An 18,222-nucleotide genomic window follows, 5' to 3' on the forward strand; every position below is an offset into this window, starting at 1 on the left:
AATATATTATACAAATAAAGTGAACTGGATGAATTATTTTTTAGTCTTCAACATAGAAATGCTATCAAAAATAATTTACTGAAACTTGTTAAAAATGTCAGAGTCACCCATGATTCACCAAACAACATTTTGAAAGAGGAAGCAACATACTTTAAGCATATGTTTTTGTTTCAGTCTCCTCCATCTCTACTAAACAAAGTTAATTGTATGGATTTTTTTTCTATTAATTAATGTAGAATGAACAGCTGTACAGAAAGACTCATGTGAAGGCCAAATTACACAGGAGGAACTTCTTGATGCAATTAAAGCCTTTAAGTCTGGGAAAATTCCAGGGCTGGATGGCATACCAGTGGAGGTATACCAAAACTTTTTTGATGTACTCAGAGGACCGTTATTAGCATGTTTTTACCACTCCTTGAAACATTTTAGATTATCAGATTTCTCAACAAGAAGGTCTGATTTCATTAATACTGAAACAGGATCCAAGGTGTAAATATAAAGGTCCAGTCCATAAAAAAAATTGGAGGCACCTTACACTTCAGTGTTGTCATGCAAAGATTCTCGCAAAATGCATAGCGCATAGAATTAAAAAAGTTATTGTTGAAATGTTAGCTATTAAAATCAGATCCAACAATAATATCAAGTGGTTAGAAATACATAGGTTCTAGATACTTTTTCTAACCTCTCTGGATTACAACCAAATTATGTGTACAATATTACGTATTGGATCACAAAAATATAAATATATTATTGTGTAGTTTACCAATAAAATGGTCTGACGGTTATGTGGACATACTCTGTATACATATCCAGAAAGAAAGAAATTATCTCACTACAATACATTTTAATAGAAAGTTAACAAAAATAGATAGAATCTTGCTATCATGGAAAGGAAAATGCCTGTCTATTTGTGAATAAATCACCCTGATTAACTCATATCCAAGCGACCTGTTTTTTTAATTATATGAGCAAAAGATATTCAATTTTATTTAGAATGGCAAGACAGACAAAATTAAACGGGCCTATTTATATAATGAATATGAGTTTGGAGTGCAGAAATGATTAAATATTAAAGTGTTAGACCTCTCACTAAAGGTGTTAGTCATACAAAAATTGTACGTAAATCCGAACTGGTTCTCTAGCAGATTAGTAAGAATGTCCCAGCCCATGTTCAAAATTGCCTTTTTCCCTTTATTCAGATTACAACCTCTCACTTTTGGTTATTTGAAAATGAAATAATCTCCAAAATATCACTATTTTTTTTAAAAGCCATAGAAAGTTGGTTGCAATTTTAGTTTAATCAGAAAAGACAGAACAAATAATACGACAAATATTGTGATTAAACTCAAATATACTAATTGATAAAAAGAAAATGTTTTGTTTTAATAATATATATTTTTAAATCATCGTTGTAAATGTATCATAAATAGTCCTGGTGGAGTTATGCCACACATGCAGCTAACAAAAATATATGGAAATATCTGCTCTACCCAAAATTACAACCACCTAATTGCAGCATTACCGCAAAAATGGAAGAGGAAAATGGAAGGGGGAAATGTAAGCAACTTGTCTGTTGGCCCAATTGGTTAAAGAACATTGCGATAAATAAAAAAGTTGTGATAAATAAAAAAGTATACCAGTGTAATCTAAGGACCCCCCAAAAATACAGCTGTGCCATATAGATTGCTAAATAGTTGGGAAGAGATTTTCAATGTATCGATTCCATGGCACATGGTTTATGAACTGATACGCAAAACGATGCCGGATTCAAAACGTCAAATTGTTCTATGTAAATGATTATACATAATTCTTGCAACAAATAGAATGTTATATATATGGGGAATACAACCATCTCAGCTCTGCAGATTTTGCTGTGAAGAGACAGACTCATTAGATCACTGTGCATATGTAGCTTGTTTTTGGTCACAGGTCCAGGAATGGCTGAAGAATTGCAACATTTACCTGGAGCAAACTCTGCAGATAGCACGACTGGGTGATTTGAAAAGTCATAGTCAATCAATAAATAATATAATAATACTTTTAGCAATAATGTTTATATTTTATTTACAATCTGTAGAAACTATGAGAATAGAAAGGTTCAGAACTTTTGTGAAACATCACAGCACTGTTGAAAGATATATGGCAAATAGAAAACCAAAATGAATGGTGTTAAGAGATAGATGGGAGGGGTTGAGTGGAGAACTAATGTAAATATACTGTTTCCGTAAAAGGTATATAGGTTCAGAACTTTTGTGAAACAGCACAGTTAAAAATATATGAAAAATAGAACTGGATGGTCCTCAGAATTAGATGGGAGGGGTTGAGGGTAGCGGAAGGATAGAAGTAAAAACAAACAACATTTTACTATTGTAAAATAAATTGTGTCCATACAATGTATGTAGTATGTACAGTAGAAGCCTAAGTGTTGTTGTTCATTAGTTTACTCGAATTAGTGGAGGGGTGGTAGGGTTAGTGGAAAATAATAAAGGAAAATATTATTTGAAAATATGTGTATTTATGTAGAGTGGCTTATGAAAGTATTCACCCCCTTGGCATTTTTCCTATTTTGTTGCCTTACAACCTGGAATCAACATTTATTTTTGGGTGGGTTGTATCATTTGATTTACACAACATGCCTACCACTTTGAAGATGCTAAATGTTTTTATTGTGAAACAAACAAGAAATAAGACAAAAATACAGAAAACTGGACCATGCATAACTATTCATCCCCCCAAAGTCAATACTTTGTAGAGCCACCTTTTGCAGCAATTACAGCTGCAAGTCTCTTGGGGCATGTTTCTATAAGCTTGGCACATCTAGCCACTGGGATTTTTGCCCATTCTTCAAGGCAAAACTAGCAGTATGGTTAGGGTCATTGTCCTGCTGGAAGGTGAACATCTGTCCCAGTCTCAAATCTCTGGAAGACTGAAACAAGTGTCCCTCAAGAATTTCCCTGTATTTAGCGCCATACATCATTCCTTCAATTCAATTCCCAGTCCCTGTCGACGAAAAACATCCCCACAGCATGATGCTGCCACCACCATGCTTCACTGTGGGGATGGTGTTCTCGAGGTGTTGGGTTTGCTCCAGCGTTTTCCTTGATGGCCAAAAAGCTCAATTTTAGTCTCATCTGACCAGAGTACCTGTCACGGGCGGATAGAACAGTTTAAGGGTGAGTCAATCGCAGGAGACTGAGGTCCGTTGGAACAAACGTGATTTAATAAATCCAAAGGCAAAATCCATATAAGGCTAGGAGCACAACAGTCAAAAGACTAAAGGAAGCTCCGCTCAAAAAGGCAGACGGGGCGCAGCCCGGCAACCCTAATGCCTAGACAATAAGTAGTAAACCAACGACATAAAACCAACACCACCTCTACCACACGTAACAAAGAACAATCCCGCACGAATCCTAACTAAACACAGACAGACTAAATACCCCCCCACTAATGACAAACACGAAACAGGTGCAATCAAAAAACAGACATAACTAACAGACACTGAAACACAGATCGGTGGCAGCTAGTAGGCCGGCGACAACGACCGCCGAGCACCGCCCGACCGAGGAGAGGCGCCACCTTCTGTGGACGTTGTGACAGTACCCCTCCCCTGACGCGCGGGTCCCGCAGCGTGCCGACGCCGGCCTTGGGGACGACCTGGAGGGCGAGGCGCTGGGCGATCCGGGCGGAGGCTGTGGAAATTCCGCAACATGGCTGGATCCAGAATGTCCCTCGCCGGGACCCAGCACCTCTCCTCTGGACCGTACCCCTCCCAGTCCACGAGGTACTGCAGGCCCCCCACCCGACGTCGGGAGTCCAAGATGGCCTGGACTGTGTGCACCGGGGCCCCTCCGATGTCCAGGGGGGGCGGGGGGACCTCCCGCACCTCAGCGTCCTGCAGCGGACCAGCTACCACCGGCCTGAGGAGAGACGCATGAAACGAGGGGTTAATACGGTAATATGTAGGAAGTTGTAACCTATAACACACCTCGTTTATTCTCCTCAAGACTTTGAATGGCCCCACAAATCGCGGACCCAGATTCCGGCAGGGCAGGCGGAGGGGCAGGTTCCGGGTCGAGAGCCAGACTCCATCCCCTGGGTTAAACACAGGGGCCTCACTGCGGTGGCGGTCAGCGCTCTCCTTGTGTCGTTCTCCAGCCCTCTTTATACACTCCTGGACAGCATTCCAGGTCTCCCTAGAGCGCTGGACCCATTCCTCCACCGCAGGAGCCTCTGTCTGGCTCTGTTGCCATGGCACCAGGACCAGCTGATAACCCAACACGACCTGGAAGGGTGACAGGTTAGTAGAGGGGTGGCGCTGAGAGTTCTTGGCCATCTCGGCCCAGGGCACGAACCGCGCCCACTCCCCTGGCCCGTCCTGGCAATACGACCGCAGAAACCTGCCTACGTCCTGGTTAATGCGCTCTACCTGCCCATTACTCTCGGGGTGGAAACCCGAGGTCAGGCTGACCGAGACCCCCAGCCTCTCCATAAACGACCTCCACACCCTGGACGTAAACTAGGGACCCCGATCAGATACAATGTCCTCGGGCACCCTGTAGTGCCGGAAGACGTGGGTGAATAGGGCCTCCGTGGTCTGTAGGGCCGTAGGAAGACCGGGCAACGGAAGACCGGGCAACGAAAGCAGACGGCAGGACTTCGAGAACCGATCCACAACAACCAGGATCGTAGTATTCCCCTGAGATGGCGGGAGATCCGTAAGGAAATCCACCGAGAGGTGAGACCAAGGTCGCTGTGGAACGGGGAGGGGCTGTAATTTCCCTCGAGGCAGGTGCCTAGGAGCCTTGCACTGGGCGCACACCGAACAGGAAGAGACATAGTGTCTTACATCCTCAACCAAGGTGGGCCACCAGTACTTCCCCTTCAGGCCTCACACTGTCCGTTCCACCCCAGGGTGACCCGAGGAGGGTAGAGTGTGGGCCCATCGGATCAAGCGATCGCGAACACCCAGCGGAACGAACTTCAGACCCGCGGGACATTGAGGTGGAGTGGGTTCTGACCGACCCGCCCGCTCGATGTCCGCATCCACCTCCCATACCACCGGTGCCACTAGACAGGAAGTAGGGAGTATCGGAGTGGGATCGATGGTCCGCTTCTCGGTGTCGTAGAGACGTGACAGTGCGTCGGCCTTCCGGTTCCGAGATCCCGGAATGTACGAAAGGGTAAACTGAAACCTCATAAAGAACATGGCCCACCTGGCTTGACGAGGATTAAGTCTCCTCGCTGCCCGGATGTACTCCAGGTTACGGTGGTCGGTCCAGATGAGAAAAGGGTGACGTGCCCCCTCAAGCCAATGTCTCCACACTGTCAAAGCCTTGACCACGGCTAACAACTCCCTGTCCCCCACATCATAGTTGCGCTCCGCCGGGTTCAGCTTCTTAGAAAAGAATGCGCAGGGGCGGAGCTTCGGAGGAGCACCCGAACGCTGCGAAAGAACAGCTCCTATCCCAGCCTCAGACGCGTCCACCTCCACTATGAATGGCAAAGAGGGATCCGGATGTGCCAGCACCGGAGCGTCGGTAAACAGAACCTTCAGACGACGGAAGGCTCTGTCCGCCTCTGCCGACCACCGCAATCGCACCGGACCCCCCTTCATCAGTGAGGTAATGGGAGCTGCCACCTGACCAAAACCCCGGATAAACCTCCGGTACTAATTGGCGAACCCCAAGAACCGCTGCACCTCCTTCACCGTGGTAGGGGTCGGCCAATTATGCACAGCCGTAACGCGGTCATCTTCCATCACCACCCCTGTGGTGGAAATGCGATATCCCAGAAAAGAGACGGCTTGTTTGGAGAACTCACATGTCTCAGCCTTGACGTATAGGTTATGCTCCAGCAGCCTCCCAAGCACTTTACGCACCAGAGCCACATGCGCGGCGCGTGTGGCGGAGTAGATCAAGATGTCATCGATGTACACCACCACACCCTGTCCGAGCATGTCTCTGAGAACCTCGTCCACAAAGGATTGGAAGACGGTGGGGGCATTTTTTAACCCATACGGCATGACGAGGTACTCATAATGGCCAGATGTGGTACTAAATGCGGTTTTCCACTCGTCTCCATCTCGGATACGCACCAGGTTATACGCGCTCCTGAGATCTAGTTTGGTGAAGAAGCGCGCCCCGTGAAATGACTCCACGGCCGTAGCAATGAGAGGTAGTGGGTAACTGAACCCCACTGTGATAGAATTTAGACCTCTATAGTCAATGCACGGGCGCAGGCCTCCCTCCTTCTTCTTCACAAAAAAGAAACTCGAGGAGACGGGTGATTTAGATGGCCGAATGTATCCCTGTCTCAAGGACTCAGTGACGTATGTCTCCATAGCCACTGTCTCCTCCTGTGACAGAGGATACACGTGACTTTAAGGAAGGGCCGCGCCAGCCTGGAGGTTTATCACACAATCCCCCTGTCGATGGGGTGGTAATTGAGTCGCCTTCGTTTTACTGAAGGCGATAGCCAAATCGGCATATTCAGAGGGAATGTGTACAGCAGAGACTTGGTCTGGACGCTCCACCGTGGTTGCACCGATGGAAACTCCTATACACCTACCTGAGCACTCCCTCGACCACCCCTTAAGAGCCCTCTGCCCCCATGAAATCTGAGGGTTGTGAGAGGCTAGCCAGGGAAGTCCCAGCACCACCGGAAATGCCGGGGAATCAATAAGGAACAGGCTGATACGTTCCTCATGACCCCCCTGCGTCACCATGACCAGTGGCACTGTTACCTTACATTTACATTTACATTTAAGTCATTTAGCAGACGCTCTTATCCAGAGCGACTTACAAATTGGTGCATTCACCTTATGATATCCAGTGGAACAACCACTTTACAATAGTGCATCTAAATCTTTTAAGGAGGGGGGGGGTTAGAAGGATTACTTGATCCTATCCTAGGTATTCCTTAAAGAGGTGGGGTTTCAGGTGTCTCCGGAAGGTGGTGATTGACTCCGCTGTCCTGGCGTCGTGAGGGAGCTTGTTCCACCATTGGAGTGCCAGAGCAGCGAACAGTTTTGACTGGGCTGAGCGGGAACTGTGCTTCCTCAGAGGTAGGGGGGCCAGCAGGCCAGAGGTGGATGAACGCAGTGCCCTTGTTTGGGTGTAGGGCCTGATCAGAGCCTGAAGGTATGGAGGTGCCGTTCCCTTCACAGCTCCGTAGGCAATCACCATGGTCTTGTAGCGGATGCGAGCTTCAACTGGAAGCCAGTGGAGAGAGCGGAGGACCGGGGTGACGTGAGAAAACTTGGGAAGGTTGAACACCAGACGGGCTGCGGCGTTCTGGATGAGTTGTAGGGGTTTAATGGCACAGGCAGGGAGCCCAGCCAACAGCGAGTTGCAGTAATCCAGACGGGAGATGACAAGTGCCTGGATTAGGACCTGCGCCGCTTCCTGTGTGAGGCAGGGTCGTACTCTGCGAATGTTGTAGAGCATGAACCTACATATGTTACATTATATGTTACTCCCTCACTTGGCCAGACCTTAGTGGTCGACTATCTAAAGCGTGCACGGAGAAGAGTTGGTCCAGTTTAACCAGGGGAATCCCTAACTTATCAGCAACCCTACGGTCCATAAAACTCCCAGCTGCGCCTGAATCGACTAGTGCCTTATACTGGGAGTGAGGGGAAAACTCAGGGAAAAAACAGAGACGTACATGTGGTCGACAGGGGGCTCTGGGTGTGGCTGGTGCTGACTCACCTGGGGGGGTCGATGTGGTGCTCTGCCTGCCATCTGAATTCCCGGGAGAACCTCTCCAGCACCGGTCCGCAGTGTCTCCTCTACGGCCACAGTGGGTGCAGGAGAGGCCCTCCCCTCCGGTCCTCCTAGCAGCAGTCCATCCTAGCTCCATGGGCGTTGGAGCAGGAGGGATGGGAGGTGGAATGAATAAGCCCCGATCGGAACGTCCCCAGGCAGCCAGCCTGATGGACAAATCAATCAACTGGTCCAGGGTGGTGGTATGGTCCCGGCAAGCCAGCTCCCGGCGGACGTCCTCACGTAGACTACACCTGTAGTGGTCAATCAGGGCCCGCTCATTCCACCCCGATCCGGCGGCTAGAGTCCGGAACTCCAGGGCAAAGTCCTGAGCGCTCCTCGTCTCCTGCCTCAGATGAAATAATCGCTCGCCCGCCGCCTTGCCCTCCGGGGGATGATCGAATACCGCCCGGAAGCGGCGAGCGAACTCTGGGTAGTTGTCCTTAGCTGAGTCTGGGCCCTCCCAGACGGCGTTGGCCCATTCCAGAGCTCTACCCGTGAGGCACGAGACGAGGACGCTCACCCTCTCTTCATCGAGGGAGAGGGCCGGACGGTCGCCAGGTACAGGTCCAACTGGAGCAAAAACCCCTTGCACCCAGCGGCCGTCCCATCGAACTCCCTGGGAGCCATGATCCGGATCCCGCCTGTACTGGGTTCGGTGGGTGTCGGTAGGGGCGCAGGGTGATAACTTGGTCCTGGTGGGGGTGAAGGAGCGACTTGCTCCCAGCTCTCCAAACGGGTCAGCACCTGGTCCATGGCCGTGCCCAGTCGGTGGAGGAGGCTGGCATGTTGGGAGACTTGTTCCTCCATCGATGGTGTTTCGGTCCCTGCTGACTCCATATTGTGGTGCGGGATTCTGTCACGGGCGGATAGAACAGTTTAAGGGTGAGTCAAGCGCAGGAGACTGAGGTCCGTTGGAACAAACGTGATTTAATAAATCCAAGTGCAAAATCCATATAAGGCTGGGAGCACAACAGTCAAAAGACTAAAGGAAGCTCCGCTCAAAAAGGCAGACGGGGCGCAGCTCGGCAACCCTAATGCCTAGACAATAAGTAGTAAACCAACTACATAAAACCAACACCACCTCTACCACACGTAACAAAGAACAATCCCGCACGAATCCTAACTAAACACAGACAGACTAAATACCCCCCCACTAATGACAAACACGAAACAGGTGCAATCAAAAAACAGACATAACTAACAGACACTGAAACACAGATCGGTGGCAGCTAGTAGGCCGGCAACCGCCGAGCACCGCCCAACCGAGGAGAGGCGCCACCTTCTGTGGACGTTGTGACAGTACCTTCTTCCATATGTTTGGGGAGTCTCCCACATTCCTTTTGGCGAACACCAAACGTGTTTGCTTATTTTTTTCTTTAAGCAATGGCTTTTTTTCTGCCCACTCTCCCATAAAGCCCAGCTCTGTGGAGTGTACGGCTTAAAGTGGTCCTATGGACAAATACTCCAATCTCCGCTGTGGAGATTTGCAGCTCCTTCAGGGTTATCTTTGATCTCTTTATTGCCTCTCTGATTAATGCCCTCTTTGCCTGGTCCGTAGGTTTGGTGGGCGGCCCTCTCATGGCAGGTTTGTTGTGGTGCCATATTCTTTCCAATTTTTAATAATGGATTTAATGGTGCTCCATGGGATGTTCAATGTTTCTGATATTTTTTTATAACTCAACCCTGATCTGTACTTCTCCACAACTTTGTCCCTGACCTGTTTGGAGTGCTCCTTGGTCTTCATGTTGCCACTTGGTGGTGTCTCTTGCTTAGTGGTGTTGCAGACTCTGGGGCATTTCAGAACACATATACTGGGTCCCCCCACTTAAACATTCCATCAGCAGGAATCGGGATTGGAATATATATATATATATATATATATATATATATATATATATATATATATATATATCACTCTTTTACAATTGTTCTTCCCTTTTGATATTACAGAGTATTTTGTGTAGATAGTTGACAAATAAAATTATAATTAAATCCACATTAATCCCACTTTGTAACACAAGAAAATTTGGAAAAAGTCAAAGCGTGTGAATACTTTCTGAAGGCATTGTATCTATACCGGGTAATAAGAAACCAGAACTTAAAATAACAATAATATCCTCTTTTGAATTGGGTACCTAATAGATCTGGGTGAAAATACATTTGTGTTTGTTATTTAAATAATTTGGCCCAAATCAAGTATTTGAAATGTTTTTCAAATAATTTCCTATACATATCCTACTCTTTCAATGTATTTTCAAATACTTATTTCAAATATTATTTCCAAATACCTGGGTTAAATACATGGGAGTTTATTTGCGTCAATGTATTTGAGTATTTTCAAATACTTTCCAAGTGTATCTCCAAATACATTCCTATATTCAACTACTTGTCTTTTCAAATAAAAAAAACTTCGAAATAATTACTTCCAAACGTCTTTAAAAGTAATAGAAATACCCTAAATAGTATTTGAACCCAGGTCTGGTACCTAATGACACTAGCATCCGTTTGGCCCAGGGGGTAGTTTATTTTGTGCTGAGTGTCAATTACTCAGATAATTTTGCATGTGAGCAGCATTTGCTTGTGAGCTGCTCTGTTGCCATTTTTTTGAGTGCCTTCTTTCATATAATCTCTCTTTTTAGAGGGGTCAACCAATGTGTTATTGTTGACTTCATCTGTGTTAGAAAAGACAACCTCTGAAACCTTTGCATTACCGGCAGGTTTGTAATGAATCCACTTTAAAACCTAACACCCACAAAACTAATTATTAAAAAAAAATGTGATCAACACATGATAAAATACTAACCCGTAGATTAACAGTACTGATACCTGTAGGTGATGTTAGGGGAAAGGGGGATGTAGTTGTATATTGTTGTACTACCACACAAATTTGCGAGTATCGGTGAGACACACCTCTCCTTGAGCAGACAGTGAGTTAAGAGTGCTGGTGAGAAGGTATTAGAGCAGTGAATCACTTGTTTAGGCAAGAGAAAGGGCAAAACCAATCTTGAACGCCTCAAACTCATCCAAATGTTTTGTTCCCTCTCCTCCGCCCTCCACCTTCGCCATGACAGGACCCGGAGCAGTGCAGGATGGGAACAGCGGCTCGATGGGGACACACGTACACACCTACACCTGTCTACTTCTGGTCACCCTCCTTCCGTTTCTGCTCAGGTTTTGATGCAGTAGGCTTTCTGGAATCCGAGGGCAAGGTTGCATGTTTTGTGTGTTTTCTCTCACCTGAAACCACAAACGTGATGCACAGAGTGCTTGGGCTACCCTACTACATCATGTCGAACCGCTAAAAAGTATTATGTAACATATGCTTTTTTTAAATTCATTTTAGTTGAGTTTTAAGGACATAACAAATAGCTTTTTTTTGTTTTGATTTGTTTAGTTTTGTCTCCCATTATGATATGATTCTTAAATGTTTATTCATGTGGGTCTTAAAAATAGACCTGTCCGATGTGGTTTGTCTGTTATTTACATTTCATTTATCTCAATTTCCCCCGACTGACAGTCATCTTAGCCCCAAGAGTCTTAGCGCCAAGAGTTAAATGTATGAGGTGAACTTAACACCTCAAACACAGGCAAGGAACAGAAGGACTGAAATCCCTCTAGGGTCTAAAAGCCTGTAATCATGTTTGTTTTTGCTGTAATTATTTCGAATTCTGATACATTGACAAACCACAACGGTTAAGAAGAAATGGAATTTCGACAAATGTTCTAATTCCTCTCGTCATTGTAAATTGTGATCTTTTCAGTTGTTTGTGCTATGCTATTTTTTGGTTTTTAACACATATATTGAAAGGGGTAAATAAAATATAAAAGTTGTATTTATTTGTGCAAAGACCATGTTTATCTTCCCTTTGAACTGGCACAAGTCTATACAAGGTGGTTTGAAGAATAATTACTTAACTAGTTATGAATGGAAAGGGAGTTTATTTCCATTTTTGTAGACATATAACTTCAACTAATGTAATCACTTGCAAAGTTTATTAATGTCTCTACAGCTGGTGTTACCTTAAGGTACTTTGTAAGTTATACTGTATTTACAATGGTCACTTGCACACTTTGGGGTCAATTCTGAAGTGTTCCCATCTAAACTAACCAGTGCTGGTAGCTAAGGAGTAAGATCGTGTCCAATAGCAACTCTATGGATCCCTCTAAGTGCAAATCCTAACTTCCACTTCAGTCACTTAGTGATGCATTGATGTCAGTGGGAGACTAAGTGAAAATTGGACTGAAGTGGAAGTTAGGATCCACCTCTGAAGGTTCTCAGCTGTTAATATCAGTATTTTTGTATGGTCATTGTTTTGAGTTTGTTCCAAAATACTCTCTCATAACCAATAACTATTAACTGTTTGGTTGTGTTGAACCGGTACGTTTTGATTGGAAATTCAAATAGATTGCTTATATTGTCTCCCAATAGAGTGCAGATACATTAAAATATTATCATACAGAGTTAAATAATCAGGGTTGAGTTTGGATTGATTTGAAATCGGGTATATCTTCTAGTCGACGTCTCTGTGACACTCAGGAGCTACAATAAAACGTTCTATAACCATCCACTTAATTTTACGCAATTAGATTTTGTTTAACATTCAAGCACAAACCATGCTTTATGAAATCACTGAACAAAAATATCAACGCAACATGTAAAGTGTTGGTTCCATGTTTCATGAGCTGAAATACAAGATCCCGGAAAGGTTCCATACGCACAAAAAGCTTATTTCTTTCAAATTAGGTGCACAAATTTGTTTACATCCCTGTTAGTGGGCATTTCTCATTTGCCAAGATAATCCATCCACCTGACAGGTGTGACATATCAAGAAGCTAATTAAACAGCATGATCATTACACAGGTGCTCCTTGTGCTGTGGACAATTAAAGGCCACTCTAAAATTTGCAGTTTTGTCACACAACACAATGCCACAGATGTCTCAAGTTTTGAGGGAGTGTGCAATTGGCATACTGACTGCAGGAATGTCCACCAGAGCTGTTGCCAGATCATTTGTTAATTTCTCTACCATAAGCTGCCTCCAACATTGTTTTAGAGAATTTGGCAGTACGTCCAACCGGTTTCAAAACCGCAGACCACGTGTATGGCGTTGTGTGGGCGAGCAGTTTCCTAATGTCAAAGTTGTGAACAGAGTGCCCCATGGTGGCGGTGGGGTTATGGTATGGGTAGGCATAAGCTACGGACAACGGACAAAATTCCATTTTATCTACGACAATTTGAATGCATAGAGATACCACGATGAGATCCTGAGGCCCATTGTCGTGCCATGCACAGCCCCATGTCACAAGGATCTGTGCACAATTCATGGATGCTGGAAATGTCCCAGTTCTTCCATGGCCTGCATACTCACCAGACATGTCACCCACTTAGCATATTTGGGATGCTCTGGATTGACGTGTACGACAGTGTGTTCCAGTTCCTGCTAATATCCAGAAACTTTGCACAGCCATTGAAGAGGAGTGGGACAACATTTCACAGGTCACAGTCAACAGCCTGATCAACTCTGTGCGAAGATGTGTTGTGCTGCATGAGACAAATGGTGGTCACACCAGATACTAACTGGTTTTCTGATCCACACCCCTACCTTTTTTTAAGATATCTGTGACAAACAGTTGCATATCTGTATTCCCAGTCATGTGAAATCCATAGATTAGGGCTCTATACATTTATTTCAATTGACTGATTTCCTTATATGAACAGTAGCTCAGTCCAATCTTTGAAATTGTTTCATGTTGCATTTATATTTTTGTTCAGTATACAATGATTTTGCAGTTTTCTGTGCAGTGCATCAACTCTTTTTCCCAGTTTATAAACTACATAGCAGGTTCCCTTCTCCATGCTAATTTTTTTTTACTTTATTAAAATATCTGTGCCCATATTCACAAAGTGTCTCAGAGAAGGAGTGATAATCTGGGGTCAGTTTTGCCTTCAAAATGAATGTGTTGACATGTACAGGGGGGAATTAATCCTAGATCAGCACTCATACTCTGAGACTCTTTATGATTGCTGACCATGGTCTTGATTTATTTCAGTCTGTCCTCTAAACACCATGTTTTTCAATAGATACATGTGCTGTAATGTAAATGTAAGCAAGACCAACGTTCAGAGTAGCGTTGACAGATGTAATAAGGGATGGATTACACGCAATGAAAAGGGATATATTTGCTGTGGTATTGCTATTCCACAGTTCTCTGACAGGACATTGCAGAAACACCTGAATGTTCATCTCTCATCGCTGCCTCCTAAATGATTAATTCCTGTGTTGGTTTTAACGTTGCCTATATCAGACAAAGCACTTGTGGAGCTCATGACAAACAAATCCTAATTCAGAGGTCTTAAAGGTAGACTCAACATTATGACATCATCATGAACAGCGGGGAAACTTCCTGCTTTCTCCCAGAAATCAACAACAAAATCTAATCTGCCAGGACTGCCAGTATTGGCTCTTCCTTAAGTGGGAATGCCTCAAGGAAGGGCACAAATTAGGAGTCTGTTTTGTCAGTCTTCTGTTGTTGATGTCAGCACGCGTGTACGATGAAGTCTGACTTTAATATTGTATTCACAAATGTGGAGAAAGGGACACATTTTGATGTTCCAAAATATTTTACTTTTTAATGTTTCAAACCTGTGGTGCTGCCATCAAAATAGGCCATATTACAGCAGATATATGGGTGCATTTATCACACATTTCAAATGGGCTATGTCTGTGTGAGGGTTGCATTGATTTGATAATGATAAGAAATATACATCACTGTAATTTATGATTCACAAGGCATCGGCATTATTGTAAATTATTCTTGAACTTGGATTTCATTTGAATACATTGTTCCATATGGCAGAACACTTAGCTAATAAAGTGAGATAGCGCACCTATTATCCACTCCACACCGGCATAATTGTTTGAACCCCAAATCCATTTAGAAATAAATACCACATGAGTATTACCCTAGTAAAAAAGGTATTCAGACCTCAATGGGATAAATAAAGGTTAAATAAGTACCACACAATTAGTAAAGTGTTCTACTGTGGTAAATGTACTGATAAAACAGATCCCAATGTCTGTTGAAAGATAAGCTCATTCTAGTGACTGAAACTATATAATATGGGCTCAATGAAGGCCATGCTAAGGGTAGATTCAATAAAAGTTGTATTACTTTTTTTGTAGTTGTTTTAAAACATATGTACAGAAAGCAACATCTGGGGCTTCTGAGAAGTCCACGGTATAACCATTGCAGAAACTTATTTCCAATTATTATTTTTGACTGAGCTTATATTGGACCTACCCTATAGTATAGTGTTGTTTGTGACGTGACATTTAAGTATGCATTGGAGTTTGGTATAATTTATTTTTGAATAGGGACTTTAGAAATAGCAGTGAATTGAAACAAAATTGTAGACATTTGCGGCATACGGATGCACTTTCATCTCAGTTATCAAGAGAAATGTCTTTGTTGGTGCCTGACCAAATCTCATGATCAACATAATGTGTATCTCTGGTGACTGGCACACACACATTCCCTCTACCCCAATACAAGACAGTCAAGTCATTCACCCGACAAAAGTCAGTCAATGTCGTCCCTTTATTCTGGTTGATTCCACAGTGAATGGAAAATTACATTCTATTTGACTCCCTGTAATGTAAAAGATTGTTGGTTCATATGTATTTTCTTGTTGAAGACTGTGTGTTCATATTTCAAACTGACAATAATAATAAAAAAGGATCTTAAATGCCCCATGCTTTGACCATCTTTGTTTGATTGCGCACATTGCTATGCTTTGGAATTGCAAGTCAATCATTCATGTGTGTTTCCTTCATTGGGTAATTGAACTAACCTGGTGTCTCCAGTTACTGTGTTGCTCCATATTGTCAGCCATACAGTACCTGTCTAGGACCCACATGACAGACCTGCATATTTTGTATTTTTCTGTTTGGGAGCCATCTCCAATCTGCTAACCTGCATTAGGTAAATCAATCACCTTTCACGCCAGGTGTCTGCCAGAAGGTGGAGAGAGTAGGCAGGGCAAATCCGTTTTTGTGATTTCTGGTATATCATCAAAATAAATAAATCACAGCATGTTTTTGGACTCATTCAGCAGTTTTTACCAGATTAAGTACAATACCATTGGAAATAATGTTGAAAGTTCAAATGATGTTCCTAAATAGCCAAATGTAAAAACAGTTTTAATGTGTCCAAATCAATAACTAATATGCAGAAACAGTTCATGCTATATTGAAAACCTAAACATAAAATGTACTATCTACACATAATGTACATGTGCAACAACAGTAATCATATTACTTGTATAATTTTTATAATGAGCACCCTATAAACTGCACACGTACCAAAAACCCTATTGTTTTGACAAATGGCAATAAATCACTCATATTGATTAGGGAGGAAATCAGGTTGTATACGCTGTTGAAACTACCGCAACTCAAAAAACACTTGGAAACTGGAGATATTTTGACATTATTGGTTAGAGGAAAACCTGCATTAGACTGTCAGCTAAATTTTATAATGTTGCATTTTGATATGTGGATCACCAACAAAGAGAAATGTAACACTGTCTTGTCAATCACTCAAATATCGATTATCAGGTTGAAATCAATAGCGCAAGCGGGGGGAAATGAGGTTGCAGGTCCTGTTAAAACTAACACAGCTCAAAAAACACATGGAATCTGGGAATAATGTGTACATCACTGGTTAGAGGACAACTTGCAGAAGACACCTAGCTCAATTTGTGTTGCATTTCGATTCAAGTGGGTCGCCAAAAATCATTTTTTATATATCCTGAAAACTTGATTGCTGACATGCAAGACATTTTGGGACTAAATCAACAATGGACTAATGAAACTAATTTTCATTTAAGTGATAGTTTGACTCTCAAATCATTGTATTGGTGTGCGACCATCGACTTTTATACAGAGTGGCCCGGATTTTCTGTGCCAGTTGACCTTAAAAATAATTGCGTTGTAAGTCCTACAACACACAGGCGCGTATAAAAAAAATCTACGGTAACAAACCAAATATATTAATATGTTTAAAGCGATCAAATGAATGTATTTGGGATGACTGTTAACTTTTATTTAAAAAAACACCAATCTGAAAGAAAAAGTAATTCCACTAAATGTTGTGCTTTTATGAAAATGGGAGATTGTGTAATGTAATAACAAAAACTGTCGACATTGGGGAAATTTGGGACAAACTCTACTTTTTGTTCACAAATATTTTTCATAATATTTACAACATTTGAAGTAAATATTTTGATAGATCAAAGTATCAGCTATCACAAAATGTATGCAACTAATTGGATTTATCCTCTACGGCATCGGTGTCCCTATACCGGGGTGGTTGAGCTAACATGCACTAATGTGATTAGCATGACGTTGTAAATAACAGCAAACTTTCCAGGACATAGACATGTCTTATATGGGCAGAAAGCTAAAAGTCTTGTTAATCCAACTGCACTTTCCAATTTACAGTAGCAGTGGAAAAAATATCATGCTATTGTTTGAGGAGAGTGCACAACAACCAAAAGCTTTTATCACGGCAACTGGTTTGATACATTCACCTCTGAAGGTAAATAATATACTTACATTCAGAAATTTTGCTCCGATTTGTCATCCTGTGGGTACCAGAGATAAAATGTAGCATAGTTTTGTTTGATAAAATACATTTTTATATTCAAATGTAGGAACTGGGTTCTACAGTTTGAACCCCTGCTGTCTCTGGCCCCACACCCAACCTGCCCGGCCATCTAGATGTGTGAAAGGTAGTGTATAAGCTAATGATCCATCATGTATGACATTCCTGGGAGTTGGGTTGAGGTCGGGTGATTGCGGAGGCCAGGTGATCTGATACATCACTTGAATTCTAAATAAATCACAGACAGTGTCACCAACAAAGCACCCCCACACCATCACACCTCCTCCTCCATGGGAACCATACATGCGGAGAGGCTGGTAACTCTTATTAATAAACTTATGCTCTGCAGCAGAGGTAACTCTGAGGCTTCCTTTCCTCTGTGGCGGCCCTCATGAGAGCCAGTTTCGTCATAGCGCTTGATAGTTTTTGCGACTGCACTTGAAGAAACTTTGAAAGTTCTTGAAATTTTTCGGATTGACTGACCTTCATGTTTTAAAGTAATGATGGACTCTCGTTTCTCTTTGCTTTTTTGAGCTGTTCTTGCCATAATATGGACTTGGTCTTTTATCAAATAGGGCTATCTTCTCTATACCACCCTACCTTGTCACAACACAACTGATTAGCTCAAACACATTAAGAAGGAAAGAAATTCCACAAATTAACGTTAACAAGGCACACCTGTTATTACTTGAAATGTATTCCATGTGACTACCTCATTAAGCTGGTTGAGAGAATGCCAAGAGTGTGCAAAGCTGTCATCAAGGCAAAGGTTGGCTATTTTGAAGAATCTC

At 43.1% G+C, this 18,222-nt stretch overlaps 1 protein-coding gene across 6 annotated transcripts in view; it reads left to right on the plus strand.

The window, feature by feature from the left end:
• The window catches only part of LOC106567646 (opioid-binding protein/cell adhesion molecule), a 606,617-nt gene extending 594,283 nt beyond the window's left edge, over positions 1-12,334 (plus strand). For 3 of the 6 annotated variants that reach the window (XM_014137181.2, XM_045693498.1, XM_014137180.2), the window contains 2 exons: positions 10,406-10,483; positions 10,838-12,334. In XM_014137181.2, coding sequence (XP_013992656.1) covers positions 10,406-10,483; positions 10,838-10,944 — 185 coding nt within the window. In that variant the 3' untranslated portion in view covers positions 10,945-12,334. The remainder of the gene's footprint in view (positions 1-10,405; positions 10,484-10,837) is intronic. The other 3 variants (XM_014137182.2, XM_014137183.2, XM_014137184.2) reach the window with 2 other exon arrangements.
• Positions 12,335-18,222: the final 5,888 nt, after the last annotated feature.

The sequence above is a fragment of the Salmo salar genome, chromosome ssa13 (assembly GCF_905237065.1).
Source record: "Salmo salar chromosome ssa13, Ssal_v3.1, whole genome shotgun sequence".
In the NCBI taxonomy this organism is placed as follows: Eukaryota; Metazoa; Chordata; class Actinopteri; order Salmoniformes; family Salmonidae; genus Salmo; species Salmo salar.